A 14,695-nucleotide genomic window follows, 5' to 3' on the forward strand; every position below is an offset into this window, starting at 1 on the left:
CTTCCGGTTGGCTGTCTACACTGTCTTAGCACATCAGTGCTAAGGAGCGCTTCTCCTTCATATGTGTTACCTTCCAGAAGGGAGGGAGTGAGTTTGTTTTACTCACCAGTTTATTCTTTGTGCTTAACGCTTAACACGGGGTCATGTTTGGGGTTCAACAAACCCTAGTTGAATGAACGAATGATTGGTTGAATGAATGAGCCAGACAGACATGGTGGGTTCCTGCCCGTCCTGTCTCAGGTACCCAGTGAGCAGAGTTTGGCTCATGGGTCATGATGGACTGTGCTTTTGGATAAACCACCCGTTTCTGAATCCTACAGTTTCTGAGCCGACACAAGGCTTTGAGATGCCAGTGGGGGAAACTGAGGTCCAGAGAGGAGCAGGGACTTGGGCAGTATCATGGAATGAGTCACTCAGCCTCCTGGCCTGTTTCTTCCTCGCTGATCCTTTCTGTCCAGTGGGGCTCTCTGTCCCACTGATGGTCCCCAGTGGACTATGGAGGTGGTTGAGAAGTTTAGGGAGTCTCGTGGGGTGCTCAGCAAGCACGGCGAGTTCCGTTTTACTGCCGAGGAAGCTGTTCACACGCTGAGGTCAAGCGGGAGTCCAGCTAAGGTCTAGGCACACATTGCTCCCCAGACTCCCAGGTACAAACAGGACCCCCACCCCCACCCCCACGCTCCCTGCCCGAAGCCCAGATAGCATCCCGGCCAACAGAGAGACTGTCTGCAGCCACCGTGAGGTGATGTCTGGTTTCTCCTTGCGCATTGTAAGCAATGATTAATCTGGCTCCCAAACCAAAATATAGACCGAGTTCTATTATAAACACGGGTCCTGTGGAGACCCGCCTGCCAGGCCGCCAGAGGCCCCTTACAGACTCTGTGGTCCCTGGAGCTCCCTGGAAGCACCAGCCCTCCCCTAGTACCCGCCAGGCACCCATCACACAGGGGCAAATCACAGCCCGTGGGTCCACCTTGCGGTTAGCACTCACCCCGTAATTGCTGGGGCCCAGGAGAAGATCATGGTTTGGATTCTTCCAGGTCCTGGGGCCCTGTCATTTGAAGCTATTTGGATGGCCCCAGCTTGGTAAACACTGCTAAGGTACTTCCAGGGAGCACAGGAACCTCCCCCCACGCTCCCCCCACGCCGTGGTCGTGCTCAGCCTCTCCTGCTCTCAGCCAGCCAGGAGAAGTGGGTCATTCACAGCAACCTGCAAGGACCTTTAGGGTCTACTGATTGGGACAGACCTAGGATCGTGGCCTGTTGGACAAAGCACAGCCTGGGGTGAGGTGGGGCGGGGTGGGGGTGGTGTCAGGAGTCCCGGGGAACAGTCTTGGCCATAACTTGCTAAGGAACCTTGCATAAGTCCCTTCCCCCTGGTAAGTCTGTCTAATGAGAAAAGTGGTCGGATCGATGGTGCAGGTCCCCTCCAACTCAGATACTCCAGGGTTCCGTGTGATGGTCCTCTGTTCCAGTAATCCCTGTAGTGACCCATATACTCTGTCTTGGGGAAGAAGGTGTGTGAGGGGGTCTCTCCCTACGTGGCTCTGTGTCCTTCTAGGTGGGCCTTGGCCCTCAATATGTATGTGTTATCTCATGATTGGGTGGTTAGGCTTTAGAGATTGGAGTCATAGCTTGGCCTTGCCCCTGAGAAGCTGTGTGGGCTCAGGGAAGTCTCTTTACCTCTCTGAGCCTCCGTTTCCTCGTCTGCATGTGTGCATGGTCATACCAGCCTGCTAGGGGTGATGGCAGGGAGTTGATGAGCTGATGTATTTATTTAAGGCTCTAGTACCAGGCCAGGCAAAGGGCAGGCCTGTGTCCCTATCCCCGAAGATCATGCATTTCTTTTTTTTCTGTGCCCTGAGTAAAGGGTTTACTTCAAATCTTCTGGGATCTCCCTGGCAACGCTTCTCTGTGGGAGCATTGGTTTCCAGCAGATTTCTTCCTGACTGCAGGTGAAGCCAAAGGAGCTGGTGATGCTCAGGGGCTCCCTGGTCCCCTTTTTTGGTTCTCTGGGGATTCTCACCCCATTATTCCATCAGCTTTTGGAAGCAACCCCAGGCGGGTTGAGAATGGCAGAGTGAGGCTCAGAGAGGGCGATTGCCTGGGCGGAGTCACACAGCCTGAGCTCAAGGCTCAGTTTTGCTCTTTGTGGGAAAGGCTTTGCTTATTCTTCCTCGTGTGCAAGTTTCAAGTGGAGAAAGGATAAGAAAGACGATTACGTGTGTCCTATCACGACACATCCCTGCTCAAAATCCTCTTGTGGGCTGCTGCCATGCTCCTGTCTTATGTGCTCTGGCTTCTGGCTTCTTCTTAACCACCCGCCCCTCTCCACCTCACCCCTCACTCACTCTGCTCCCATCGTGGAGGCCCCAGTCTTCGTCCAACCCCCTCGAGAGGGTTTTTGCCTCAGGACTTCTGCACCTACTGTTCCCTTTGGTAGGAATGCCTTTCCCCAGAGAGCCAGCACCGCCTCACGTCATTGGTCCCAGTTGCAGCCACACACCCCTCCCCCCAACAACACAGCCTCTTTCTGTCCTCTGAATCTGCTCACTTTTCTTCGTAGTGCTGGTCCCTGCCGCACCATCACTGTTTTTCCAAAATTGTAGTTTTTAATCACAGCAGAAACCACACAACATAAAATTTACTATCTTAACTGTGTTTAAGGTTATAGGTCAGTAGTGCTAAGCACATTCACATCATGATGCAAAAGGCATCCCCAGAACTTTCCAATCTTGCAAAACTGAAACTCTACATGCCCCCACCCCAAATTCCCTTTGCCCACTTCCCCCAGACATTATCTTTTTTATTTGTTTGTTTTTACATACCCTTAATTAGACTGTCAACTCCATTAAGGCTAAAGGATGTTGTCTTCTCACTCATCCCAGGCCTGGAATGGAGCTGGCACATACAAGTTCAGTAAGTGTTTGTTGAATGAATGAATGAAGTATGAAGGTCGCAATGGTGACAGCAGCAGGTCTCGACAGGGCCCCTGAATTCAATGGTACTGGGCTGGGTGCTTTACACACGTTATATCATGTGATCCGTGTGCCATTCCTTTTGTTTTCATTTACAAAAGAGGCAACCAAGGCTCAGTGAGGTGACGGCAGTGGCGTCAGATCATACAGCCAGCCCTCCAGGAGTGAAGCAGGATAGTTCCAGATTAGCCTGACCTGAGAGCTCTTAGCCACTCCACATGCAAGCCCCTGGCTATGGCCTAGGCTTCCGTCGGTTCCTGGGGGAAAAGAACTCGCTGCCCCCCACCCCAGGTAGAAGTCGTGCCCAAGTCCCGTTGCCTCAATCTCTCAGGCCCCGCGTGTGAGGTGTAATCGTCTCGCCAAGCCGTCCCGAGGCGTGAGTAGGTGCAGAAGGAATGCTTGTAAACCCCCCAGAGCTCTTGGATCCAACCGACGCTGCTGTTTATAATTACGACTCCTGCTTCCTGGGGGCCTGCAGGGGGTGCCGAGTGCGTGTGCCTGTGTGTGTTCGTGGATGTGCGTGAACGCTTACTATGCCCGGGATGTCAGCCAGGCTCTTGGTGTGGCCTTGGGTGTCAGAAGGACCCGGCGGCGAGCCGGAGCCCAGTGCTTCTTAGCGATGGGACTTGGAGCAAGCTCTCTGAGACTCTGTTTTCTCCTCTGAAAAGTGCAGTTGATAATCCGGACCTTCCCCTGTACCCCCACCCGCACCTTATCAGGCTGGCATAGGGGCTAGAGGGGCTTGTGCAGGCGTGGGCTCAGGTCAACAGCTGTGCACAGAGGGGATCTACAGGCATCGTCTTGTTTATCGCTGTCCAGGGGAGCTTTTTGTAAACTCTGGAGTCCTCGAACACCAAGCCGAGGGGGACTGGGAGGGCTTGTGTCCTCGGCTGAGGTCCAGGGTAGGGTAGAAGCCCACCAGCGTTGCACGGTAGGTGAGGGGCGGTGTCTGAGCCAAGCCCTGGGCTCTCTGTGCCAGGGGGTCTGACGGAGCTCTGGGTGGCTGATTTGTCTAAACTGCAAGCCCCTGCCCGGTCTTAGCTCACAGCTGCCCTGGGGTGATGGAAGTTTGAAGTCCCGGGTTTCCCTTTGGAGAGCCCCTAAGTCTTAGGAAATGATGGCTCTGGTGGTGGTCCCTGGGGCCGTGAGTAAGCCCACACTGGTTGGATTCTCTTGACCTAGAGACCTGGTGGTTGGGCCATGGCGATAGAGGGTCAGGGGTGGTACTGGCTGGTGGCCAGAGTCCTTCCCAGTCTGGCATTTGGGTGGCCTCTTCCTCCCTGAGATGGGACCTGGGACCAGTGGGAGGAAGGGAGGCCCTACCTGCGGTTCCCGTATTTGGTCGGTATGTGTGAGATCTTTCCTGATAGGGGGTTTATGAGTAAGGGCAGGCCTTGACACAGATCCCAGCAGCACACGGTGGTTGCGCGTATCCCAGACCTGAAGGTCCTCATGGGCCCACCCATCCATGGAGAACTCGCTCTGCCCCGGCTGGCTTTGGATGGGCTCAGCCCTGTCTGGATTTGGAAGGAATGGTTGGGATACAGCGTCACTCTGCCCCGGGGAGCTGTCTCCCAGTTCCGCTCACAAAGCCCGCGGGAGGAGGGAACCACCGTCCCAGATAGCTTCTGTCTGAGCACCCTTGGTGGCAGACGGAAGCATCCTGCTAGCCTGTATGTATCCATCCAGCGGGCGGGCAGCAAACACGCATACTCCACCCCTGCTGTGCACGGAGCAGACAGTGCTGAAAAGGCAGGTGGGGCGACTGGGCCTGTGCCATCTGATCTGCAGGCCCAGATGCCTTCCTGGCCTGATGCCCTTTCTTCCCCCCTACTCCACCCTCCTCCCCCACCAGGGACACAAGGGCTATCCTGGACCAGCGGGGCACCCCGGAGAACAGGTGAGGGCCACAGCCTCAGCCCTTCCCTGCTTACACTCCCCCTTCCCTGCTCCCTGCCCCGCTCCACCCCTGTCTGACCCTGGCCTCCTCCCTGGGCCCTGTTCCATGAGTGAGCCCCAGAACCAGGCAGCTCTGCCTCCCATGGGCAGCCTCCCCACCGCGCCCCCACTCTCCCCCAGCCGCCTCGACCGAGAGGAGCTGGAGTCCGCGCCGAGCTGGCGTTGGCACGAGGCACTCGACCGCAGCCAGAGCCGTGAATAGCCGGCCTGTTCCCGGCGCTGTTAGGGGATATTATGCATGCCGCCGTGGGGTTTGCAGGAATTTGGGCTCTCCTGGCCCAAGTCAAACAGCAGCCCCTGCCAGCGTGGGAGAGCCAGCCAGGGCTCCTCAGAGCCTTCTCAGTCCTGGGCGGCCGGCGCAGGACGCTTGTCCTTCTGAGCTGGTCTGACCGGTTTCGCAGAGGGGTGGGCTGGGGGCTCAGCAGGCTGGTGGCTTCCCCTTCCCCCACATTCGGCTCATATTCCTGCCCTTGTCTTTGTCCACTGTGAGTCAGCCCCAGCCCCGCAGCGGCCCCCAGACCCAGAGAATGGCAAGGTCTCCCCTTTCCTTATGTTTCTCCTTGTTCTTTTGCAGGGGCAGCCAGGACCTGAGGGCAGCCCAGGGGCCAAAGGTTACCCTGGCAGGCAGGTGCAGTATATGGCTTCTGGAAGCTCGGTGGCCGTGGTGGTGTGGAGATGGCCACGGGTGCCCCCCAGGCAGAGGGAGGCGGCAGGCTGGGGGCCAAGGAGCTGTGCCCACCGGGTGGGCCCCGAAGGAAGTGCTATTCAGGGGGTTGGACGGAGGAACCCTCTCTTCGAGGGCATGTGGGTACAGGATGCTGAGAAAGGGAGCTGGGGCTGGGGGGGTGGGGCCTTAGAGGCTCCTCCCACTCAGCTCCCCACCCCCCCATCGACTCCCCCTGGGACTCTGGGGCAGAGTGGGGTCCTCAGTGTAAAGACTGCAGGTCTAGTGCCACTCCCTTTCTACAGAAGGCGCAGCTGAGGCCCCAAGGAGGCAAGACTTGCCCTAGTTTGTGGGCAGCAGAGAGAACGTTCCCCTATGTCCTTGCCCCTCTGCCTCTTGTGTTTCAGGGGTTACCAGGACCAGTAGGAGACCCTGGCCCAAAAGGCAGCCGGGTAAGTGGGCCTTGGCAAGTGCCACTCAAGTTGGGGCCCTGGCGGTGGGGGGTGCTTTCCCTGTCCGCCCAGCTGGCCTGCCGAGGAGTGAGGTGTGCAGGGTCTCTCTCCAGTGTCTGGCACCTTTGCCCTCCCACCTGAGTGCTTTCTGGAGAGCCGGGGGCAGCAGGGTGGGCAGGTGATGGGGAACCTTGAGCCAGGAGTGCCAGGTGGACTGGGCAGCAAAGATTCTGCTGGGTGCTGAGCGGTCCAGCTGCCATGGTCAGGTGTTTCCTTCCCGTGTCCCCTAGCACATCGCAAGTGCTAGGGAACTTAAGTCGGGGCTCCTTCATCTGTCATTAGAATCCTCAGACACCTTTCCTGCTTCTCTCCCGACCCTTTTTAGAGAGCAGGGGAGGCTGATGGGGGATGCGGCTCAGGCCCGGAGGCTGAGGGAGCATCAGCTCTCCCTCTGAGGAGCAAACCCTGAGTAGCCGGCAGCCTCAGTTTGCCTATCTTTACTATGGGAGTGACGTCCGTTGCTACCTCTAGCATGGTTATGGGGCTACCAGGAGTTTGGAAGCATATACTGCTGAAGAGGGGCTCCCAAGTGGGCTGTGGGTGGTGGAGAAGATTCTGGGTGCACCAGATGATGGTAGATGGAGTTCGAAAGAGGTGGTGGAATGCCCTTGTCCCCGCACAAGGAAACTGGGTTCCTGGTGGGGAGCTGACAGCTGCTGTTCACTCTGCGTGCCTCAGGTGGAGCTGGGACAGGGACCCAGGTGTCCCAAGGACCAGACTTTCTGCCTCTCAGAGAGCGCTCAGCAAGTGGGTCACACAGCTCTCGGTCAGGCCAGGTCAGGTGTGACGTGTCCTCCACTCCCGAGCCAAAGCTATTTATGGCCACAGTCTGGGCCTTGATTCCTGCAGCTGACATGTGGCTGTTAGAGCGTCTTGGAGGTGGGCAAAGAGGTGGGCGGGCAGGTTCCTCAGGACGTGATGATGTCAGTGGTGACGTCATGCGGGGACCTAGGGCGGCCCCTGTCCTGTATCCAGCTGTTCCCACGAGCTGTGGCCCCAGAGGCCTGCTGCTGACATCTGGGGCTGCTCGCTGTTTGCCATGCGGATGGCATCTTGAGATCACATGCGGGCCAGACTTGGTCTGGCGGCAGCGCCCTCCTCTCTGGGTCACGAGGCCCCGCACAGCCTGGGGGAGCTGGGAGGGCTGCAGCCAGCACCAGCCTCATCACTGGGAAGGTGGTAGAATGCAGGCTTTGGAATTAGGGCCACGGACGTTGAGACCGGCTGTGCCCTTATCCAGCTGCGGGATGGCAGGCAAGTTGCTGGACCTCTCAGAGCCCATTTTTCTCATCTGTAAATCTGGGCTAGAAGCCCTGGCTGGCAGGATCAGTAAATGTTCCTCGTTACAGGGACGACTGTTTTCACCAGGGATGCCGAGGAGGCTCAGTGACCTCTCGTCTTACTAGAGAAGGAGAGATGCGCTGCTTGTTTGCTGGCGGGAGGCTGTGCAACCGAGGGGTTAGGAGGCCTGCCGGGGAGTCCGATGGCTTGGATTCCAATACCAGTTTTATCGTGCTCCTGTGGCCCTGGGCAAGTCACTCCACTCCTGGGCCTAAACGTTCTCACCTTTACAGGGTGCTGACTGATGATACCCTGCTTCCGGGACTGTAGGGAGGACACGGTTGATGCTTGTGTGGACACAGAGTCCTGAGAACCGGGCCTGGCATGTGGTTTGTGCTCAGGACATGTTAACTTTTGGGAGCGTTATTATGAAAGCATTGCACAAACATCTAGAGAGCACAGATAACACTAGGTGCTCGGGGTTAGTCCTTGGCCTTGGGGACATCCCAGGCTAATGAGGACATGAAATATGGACCCAGATTATAGAAGATACATGGGAGAAAGTGGTGAATCTTATTAGTGGGGGAGCAACAATAGTGTACAGGTAGAGGGAAGGGATGGGTTCTGCTTGCCGGAGGCGAGGGCTTCAGAGCCCAGCTTGGAAGGGGTGGCTGTGCCTTCGCTGAGCTGGGAAGGGCATGCCCGGTGGCGGCCACAACTTGGAGGCAGAAAGTCAGGTGCATCTGAGGGCAGGGGACTCCCAGCTGTGCCCCGACTCCTTGTGCCACTTTCTCTCCAGGACCTGGGTTTCCTGGTCGGTGTGGACGGCCAGCCCGCAGTGTCACCGGGTGGGTTGAAGGCAGTGGTGTACGTGTGCCCGAGGGGAAGCCGCGTCTCCTGCTGGCGCTCAGGCAGCTGTGGGTGAACGGGAGCCCCATTTCCAGGGCCTTTGGCAGCCTAGGAGAAGGCACCGTGGAAGCCACGGGCACCCGGCAGGGTCCCTCGGAGCAAGTGGAACCTGGTGTCCCTCTAATCCAGCCGAGAGCTTCCTTCCTGCAGGTCCAGGAGCCCCGGCGTGGGGCGGGCATCCCCCCCAAGAGTGCCCGCGCCCTTCCCTGGCGTGAGCGTATGTGCCTTTGGACTACATCGTGGAAGCCAGCACCATGCAGTCCATGGGCATATACACTTGCCTCAAGGCCTGTGTCATCGAGGAGCCACCAGAGCCACCGCTGCCACCAGCGAGGAAGAGGAGCCTGGATGTGGGAGGGCAGCGAGGGGCACGGGGACGGGTCGGGCCAGCCACACCCTGCCACTCGGTCCCTCTGACCCCCTACCTGCTCTTTCCTAGGGCTACATTGGACTCCCAGGGCTCTTCGGCCTGCCAGGGTCTGATGGAGAACGAGTGAGTAGGCTTTCTTTGTTTACCTTCCGCCCACCTACCCACCCCTTCTGCCTGGAGAAGTCCGGGAGTCCCTCCCAGAGGAGGTGCCCTTGAGTTGAATAGGAGTCTGCCAAGGGGTCAAGGCTGACTGCTTCCAGACAGAAGAGAGCTTGGAGGGGGCACGTGGGCGAAGTGACGTGGGCGCTCAGGACCCAGGTCAGGAAGGGGACTCGATTCTGAGAGCATGGACAGTTGCCTCCCAGCCTGAGCCTGTCTTTGGGAACTCAGCTCGTAACCTCATCAACAAGCTGAATAGAGAGGACCTTGAGAGAGCGCCTGCTGAATACCAGGGACCCTGGGTGCTCTCCTGGGCATTTCCTCAGTTCAGGTCCATGAAGGTCCCAGTCCTGTAGAGTGGAAGCACCATCCATGTGATGGGCACGTAACTGACAGCGACTGTGTGTGACCTCTCCCTGAGCCCTCTGGGACTTCTTCTTATGGGTGGCTCTGGGGCTGGTTTGGGGCAGCACTGGTTGTCCCTTGTGGAATCTCCTCCTGACCTCTTCCCTGTCTCTCCCCTACAGGGCCTGCCTGGTGTTCCTGGCAAGAGGGGCAAGATGGGTAGGCCGGTAAAGATTTTCCGTGTCTATTATGCAGACTCTATGGGTGAATCTGACGTCCCAGGGGCCACACACCCCCCTCCAACCCCGTGCCCCTGCATCCTGGGTGTTCTCTGCTTCTGTCCGCTGGGCCGTCGCTCTGCTCTGAGTGTGTGGGCCAGCATGTGGGGCTTTCTGGGCCTCATGTTCTGCTATCAGGACACTGACCAGTGGCTGTCTGGCTGGAGCTGGGGCCTGCCATGGTTCTGGGCCCCTGTGGGATGGCTCTTCTGTGTGTGTGTGTGTGTGTGTGTGTGTGTGTGTGTGTATACAGTCCTGTGTCCAGGGTCTTCTGTTGTCTGGGCCAGTGGTGTCTGTGGGCCTGCTTGGACTGGGGAATCATGGTTAGACCTGGGTCTGGGCTCCTCTCTCTCAGAAAACCCTCAGTCTCTGTGTTGTCTCGGGGTGGCCACAGTCACACGTGCACCTGCCAGGCCAGAGGCTGGTGAGCATGTGAGCAGGCCCACAGTGGGTGTGACCCCCAAGAGAGGCTGGCTGTAACCCCTGGTTCACTGGCTTTGCCCATGACTCTCCGGCGTGGCAGGGATCGCTTTCCTCCTGCTCGGTCACCTGCAGGGCAGGAAGAGAAAGCCAAGGCACAGAGAGGTTAAGTCACTTGCCCCCAGTTTCACAGTCAATAAGGAAGCCAGGATTCTAGCACTGCCATCCACCTCCAGGGCCTCTAACCTCAATGGTGGATCAAGAGCTCAGATTCACTGGCTGCCAATAAGGTCGTAGACACACGTGCCCCAGAGTCTTCACCTGCTGGGTGAGACATTAATTCCGATGCGCTCATTTCACACAAGGGGAAGCTGAGGCTTCCCCTGCAGTGGTATGTATAGTGTCCTTGCTGCCAGCAGAGGGAGACCCCAGACTATAACAGAGGCATATTTCTTTCAGGCCTGAATGCCGTTGGTGGCTTAAGGTCCCATGTGGTCGTCCGCAGGTTAATCCCTGGACTTGGAAGCACTGTCCACTTGGGATCTGGGCTTCCCTCTGCTGATGGTTGATGAAGAAGGGACTGTGGGGAGGTTGGAATCTGAGAGGAATCTGGAGGGGGGCCAGGAGCGCTCAGCAGTGCCCAGAAAGGGTCTTGTCTGTGATTCTGGGGTTGACACGAGTGACCAGGGGCATCTTACCTATTGTAGTGTATGGATCTGGGCCTTGTGGGACCCAGTGTGGTATGCCAAGCTCCAGGTCCTGGTCTCAAGGACCAGAGGGGCACTTCATCCTCAGACTAGACCTTTTGGACCCAACAGCCCCTCTGTGCCTGGTGGTCTAACACCTGAGACCTGGATCTGGGCAAGGAGGAGCACCTAATGCTTCTTTCAGGGCAAGGACCTTGCATCTCTGAGGGCTGGGCTGGTGTCTGGATCTGCTCCTCAAGCCAAGAGACCTTGGGCAAGGAGATCCATCCAACCAACCATCTATCCATCCATCCATCCATTCTTCCATCTCTCTGTCCATCCTGTGAATATTGAGCATAGCCTGTGGGCCAGGCACTATACTTAGTGCTGAGCACTGAGCAAGACAAAGTTCCCATTTTCATGGACAGATAGACAATGAACAAGGGAAGGAGCGATGAGTGAATGAATGTCAGATGGTGCTGAGCATTAATACAGAGTGGGGAAGGGAGACAGTGAGTGCTTGGGGTAAAGACTATTAGGTGAGTTGATCCAAGAATCCTCCTCGCTTCTTGAGAAACCTTAATGAGGGGAGAATGAGAGCCCTGTGGCTATCTGTGGAAGAACTTTCTGGGTTGAGGAGATAGTAGGTGCAAAGGCCCTGGGGCATTATTGGCTCAAAGCCCCTGAATTGCAGTGCAGTTTTCCCTTATGAGAAATGGGGATAATAGCTCCTAGCTCATGGGGTCATTCTGCTTGTCACATAGTAAGCACTGGTAAATCGGTTATTCCTGTTCGTAGTTTCATGGATGCATGAGGCTGTCTGTGCTGTATCACTTCGAGCCCATGGCTTCACCTCTCTGGACCTGTTTTTCCAAAGGTTAAATTGCAGAGGAGGGGCAGTTGACTTCCTTAGCTGATCTCAGCTGGGCCCTGTCCCCTCACCCAGGTCTGCCTCCCAGGCCACCCATGTGGGATTTGCTCAGACTCTATCCTGGGATGCTGCCAGACCGCCGGGCATTGCCACTTTACAGAGGAGGAGGTGGAGGCTCGGGGGCTGGGGGGGGGGGGGCGGTGAGTGACATGGCCAAGGTTCTTGAAGCTTCCCAGGGTCATTTTTGGGTTGAAATGCAGCAGCCAGAGCTTTCGCCTCGCCCCGGAGTGTAGCTATTGAGTGAATGGGTCCAGAGTCTCCTGAGCATGGAGGAGGGAAGCACCTGGAAAACCCGGGCATGATGGCTTCTTCTCCACCCTGCTGCCCCAGGACCATCCACAGGGCCACTGAAGGCCAAGGAGCTGAAGGCTGAAGGCACAAGCTGCTTGTGCCCAGGAAGGCAGCACCTGCTCGCTCTGAGGGGCTGGGCGCCATTTTGCTATCTGCGCATCAGATGAGGCCGCTCATTCATTTTTCGTTCAACAAAAATTTACCGGGCACTTACCAGGGGCCGGGTGCTGGGGATGGCACTGGTAGCCAAAACATACCCCCCCAAAGCAACATTTATGGAGGCCTTTTACCTGCATGGCATCTGAACTACGTATGATTCTCTCACTGCTTCTCCGAGGTGATATTGGCTACACCTGTTTTCCAGCCTTGGCAACCAAGTCTCAGTCAAAGCCATCTGCTCTGACGCCCTCTGGGGGCCTCACCGGTCTCGAACCCCCGTAGCTGACGATTCATTTCTGCTTTCTTGCTCCTTGCCTTTCACTTCCTAGGATTCTGCCCTGTCCTTCATGATGGCACTGTGGTGTCAGGCATTGGGGGTAGGGGAAGAACCCCCCTTCTTCAGCAAAACAGTGCTGGGGCCACATAGTGCCCCCAAGAGCCGTGAAAGTCCCCTTGACCTGGTCCAGCTGCCATGGTCAGCAGATGGGCAGGGTCTGCACTGGATATGATTTGATGGTGCATGGAGCAGGACCACCTGTCACCGAGTCCCTCTGGCTTTGTCTCTGCCCCTGCCAGGCCTCAGTCTGCAATGGCCTTGGGCCCCATGTTCTCTAAGTGATCTTTGGGGCCATCCCCCTGTTGCCAGTGCTCCCGAGCCCTTGATCTGGCTGGTGGTCTGAGGGGCAGGGGGTGTTCCTTCTGCAAGTGTCCTCTTGTCAAAGCTTTGGATCAGGCGATTTCTAGGCTTTTATTAACAAGAGGAAATGTCGGGAGAATGAGCCGAATTCCCTTATGCCAGATCACAGCTGGCCTCATTTCTGGCAGGGCTGGTGATGATTTTGCTGTAGCTCATCTCTCTCCAGCAAGCAGAACTTTAGGCTCGGGCACATGGCCTCCTTAGCATCAGGTCAGGAAGGAGGGTGTGTGGGAACCCTGAAGGAGACACTAGAGGTCAGAGCCTGTCAGAGCTGTGGAAACTTTTTAGTGATGAGCTGGCCTGACCTCTCTGTCAGAAAAGCAGACAGGGCTCAGAGAGGCCAGTAATTTGGCTGAAATCACACAGCAAGTTGATGGCAGTGTTAGGACCCGACCCCGGACCGTTAGTTGCTTTCTGCCTTACACTTCTCTCTGCACTTCTATCTTTAGCTCCAAAGGAAAGTTTAGGCTAACGCTCTCATCTCCTCACGCCTGCTAGAATGAAAAGTGTTGTGGTTTTCTGAGGAGGGGTCTGGATATAAGATGTTACAGACTTGGCTGGAGCTGAAGGGGTTTCTCCTGGGCTGTCCTGGCTTGTTCTGGGCATGGCACAGTGAGGCTCGCAGCTCAGACAAGGGTCCCTCTCAGGAGTTAGGAAGACGTTGTGGTGAATCGAGTTGCTGGACGGGCGCTGTGTGAACTCACTGTCAAGCCCGCTGGGATGCCTGGGATGGTCAGCCATAGCTCACAGCGTGTCTCGTGGCCTCTGGCCGGACCTGCAAGGCTGGTCTTGTGTAGCGAGTCAGGCTGGCAGACACCCAAGCTTATAGCTGGAAAGGCCCAACCCTGGTTCCCAGTCCTTGGGTGTGTGTCTCAGAGACAACTGGGACTTGCCCAAGGCCACATGCCTATCAGGGATGGGAAGAGCGTCTACCATGGTGCCTTTGGGTTTGAGGGCCCTTTCCGATTCTCATACTGTGGGGAACAGGGAGCAAAGTGACAGAGGCCTCATGTTTCCAGGTGGGGAGACTGAGGCCGAGAGAGATGAAAGTATTTTGCTGTGGCAATGCTGTGTGTGTTGGGGGGGGGGGTGTTGTGTGGTCCTCAGTGTCTCATACTTGAGCTTGAGCTGCCCGGGGCCAACTGGTGACTCTGGGGTCCTGGCAAGAACTTGACCTACCTGTCTCCTTCTTGTTCTCTGACGTGACTATTCTTAGATGGGCTCCCTAGTGGATTCCAAAAGGGCAGGGCGAAAACATGCTCAGCAGTGTGACCTCAAGGGGTCTTTTCACGTCAGCACACTTGAAGTGCACACGTGTTCTAGAAAGGACTACAACCGGCTGCAAGTGCAGCAGGAGGGATGCAGATTAGGCTTGCCCCAGCATTTCCTGTCTGTGGAGAATCTCAGCACTGTAAGGAGGCCCCCTAGATCATTCTACAGGCTCTTCCAGGAGATTATTCTGTATTCCTCCTGTTGAGGCAAACCAGAGCGAGTGCGCCCTGGCTCCGTAGAGCGTGCTGGGCTGCGTGCGGCCCAGCTCTGCTAGCGGAGCTGGCAGGACGGACCATGTCATAGGTCAGGGAGCTGAGCCTTTGAGGCGTTAGCAGTACTGCTGATCCCGGAGGCTTGATGCCTCCTCTGCCTCTCCAGCCCACCTTCCGGAGCAGAGGGATGGGGTAGACACTGCCTGGAGGCAGGGGAGTGCCTAAGGTGACCCTCAGCAACCTCCTCGGACCTTGGCATCCCGCTGTGGTTGTGACAAGGACCACCCTTTCTTCATGTGTGTTCCTGAACTGCCGTAGCTAAGACAGGATTTGGAGTCCTGTCCTGGCGCCTGATTCTGCCTCCTCCTGGGCCTTGTTCTGCTCAAAGTACAAGGCGTCCAGTTCCCCAGGGGCCCCGACCTGGGGAAGTGGAGACACCACGTGGCTGGGGCCCCAGCAGGGCGCCGAGCTCATTCCTTGGGCCTCGGGCCAGCCTGTTGCAGCCAGGAGCTCAGGCCTGCGGAGGAAGGTCCCACTGCCTGCCGAGCTGGGACTGCACTCCATGCACAAAGAGA

The 14,695-nt window shown here is 57.0% G+C and overlaps 1 protein-coding gene across 5 annotated transcripts in view; it reads left to right on the plus strand.

Moving 5' to 3' along the window:
• The window catches only part of COL27A1 (collagen type XXVII alpha 1 chain), a 136,558-nt gene that overhangs the window by 40,794 nt on the left and 81,069 nt on the right, over positions 1 to 14,695 (plus strand). For all 5 annotated transcript variants that reach the window (XM_004747870.3, XM_045081776.1, XM_045081773.1 and 2 more), the window contains 5 exons: positions 4,831 to 4,875; positions 5,509 to 5,562; positions 6,006 to 6,050; positions 8,740 to 8,793; positions 9,357 to 9,401. In XM_004747870.3, coding sequence (XP_004747927.1) covers positions 4,831 to 4,875; positions 5,509 to 5,562; positions 6,006 to 6,050; positions 8,740 to 8,793; positions 9,357 to 9,401 — 243 coding nt within the window. The remainder of the gene's footprint in view (positions 1 to 4,830; positions 4,876 to 5,508; positions 5,563 to 6,005; positions 6,051 to 8,739; positions 8,794 to 9,356; positions 9,402 to 14,695) is intronic.

The sequence above is a fragment of the Mustela putorius genome, unplaced genomic scaffold (genome assembly GCF_011764305.1).
Source record: "Mustela putorius furo isolate JIRA1106 unplaced genomic scaffold, ASM1176430v1.1 tig00000580_pilon_pilon_pilon, whole genome shotgun sequence".
NCBI classification, from domain to species: domain Eukaryota; kingdom Metazoa; phylum Chordata; class Mammalia; order Carnivora; family Mustelidae; genus Mustela; species Mustela putorius.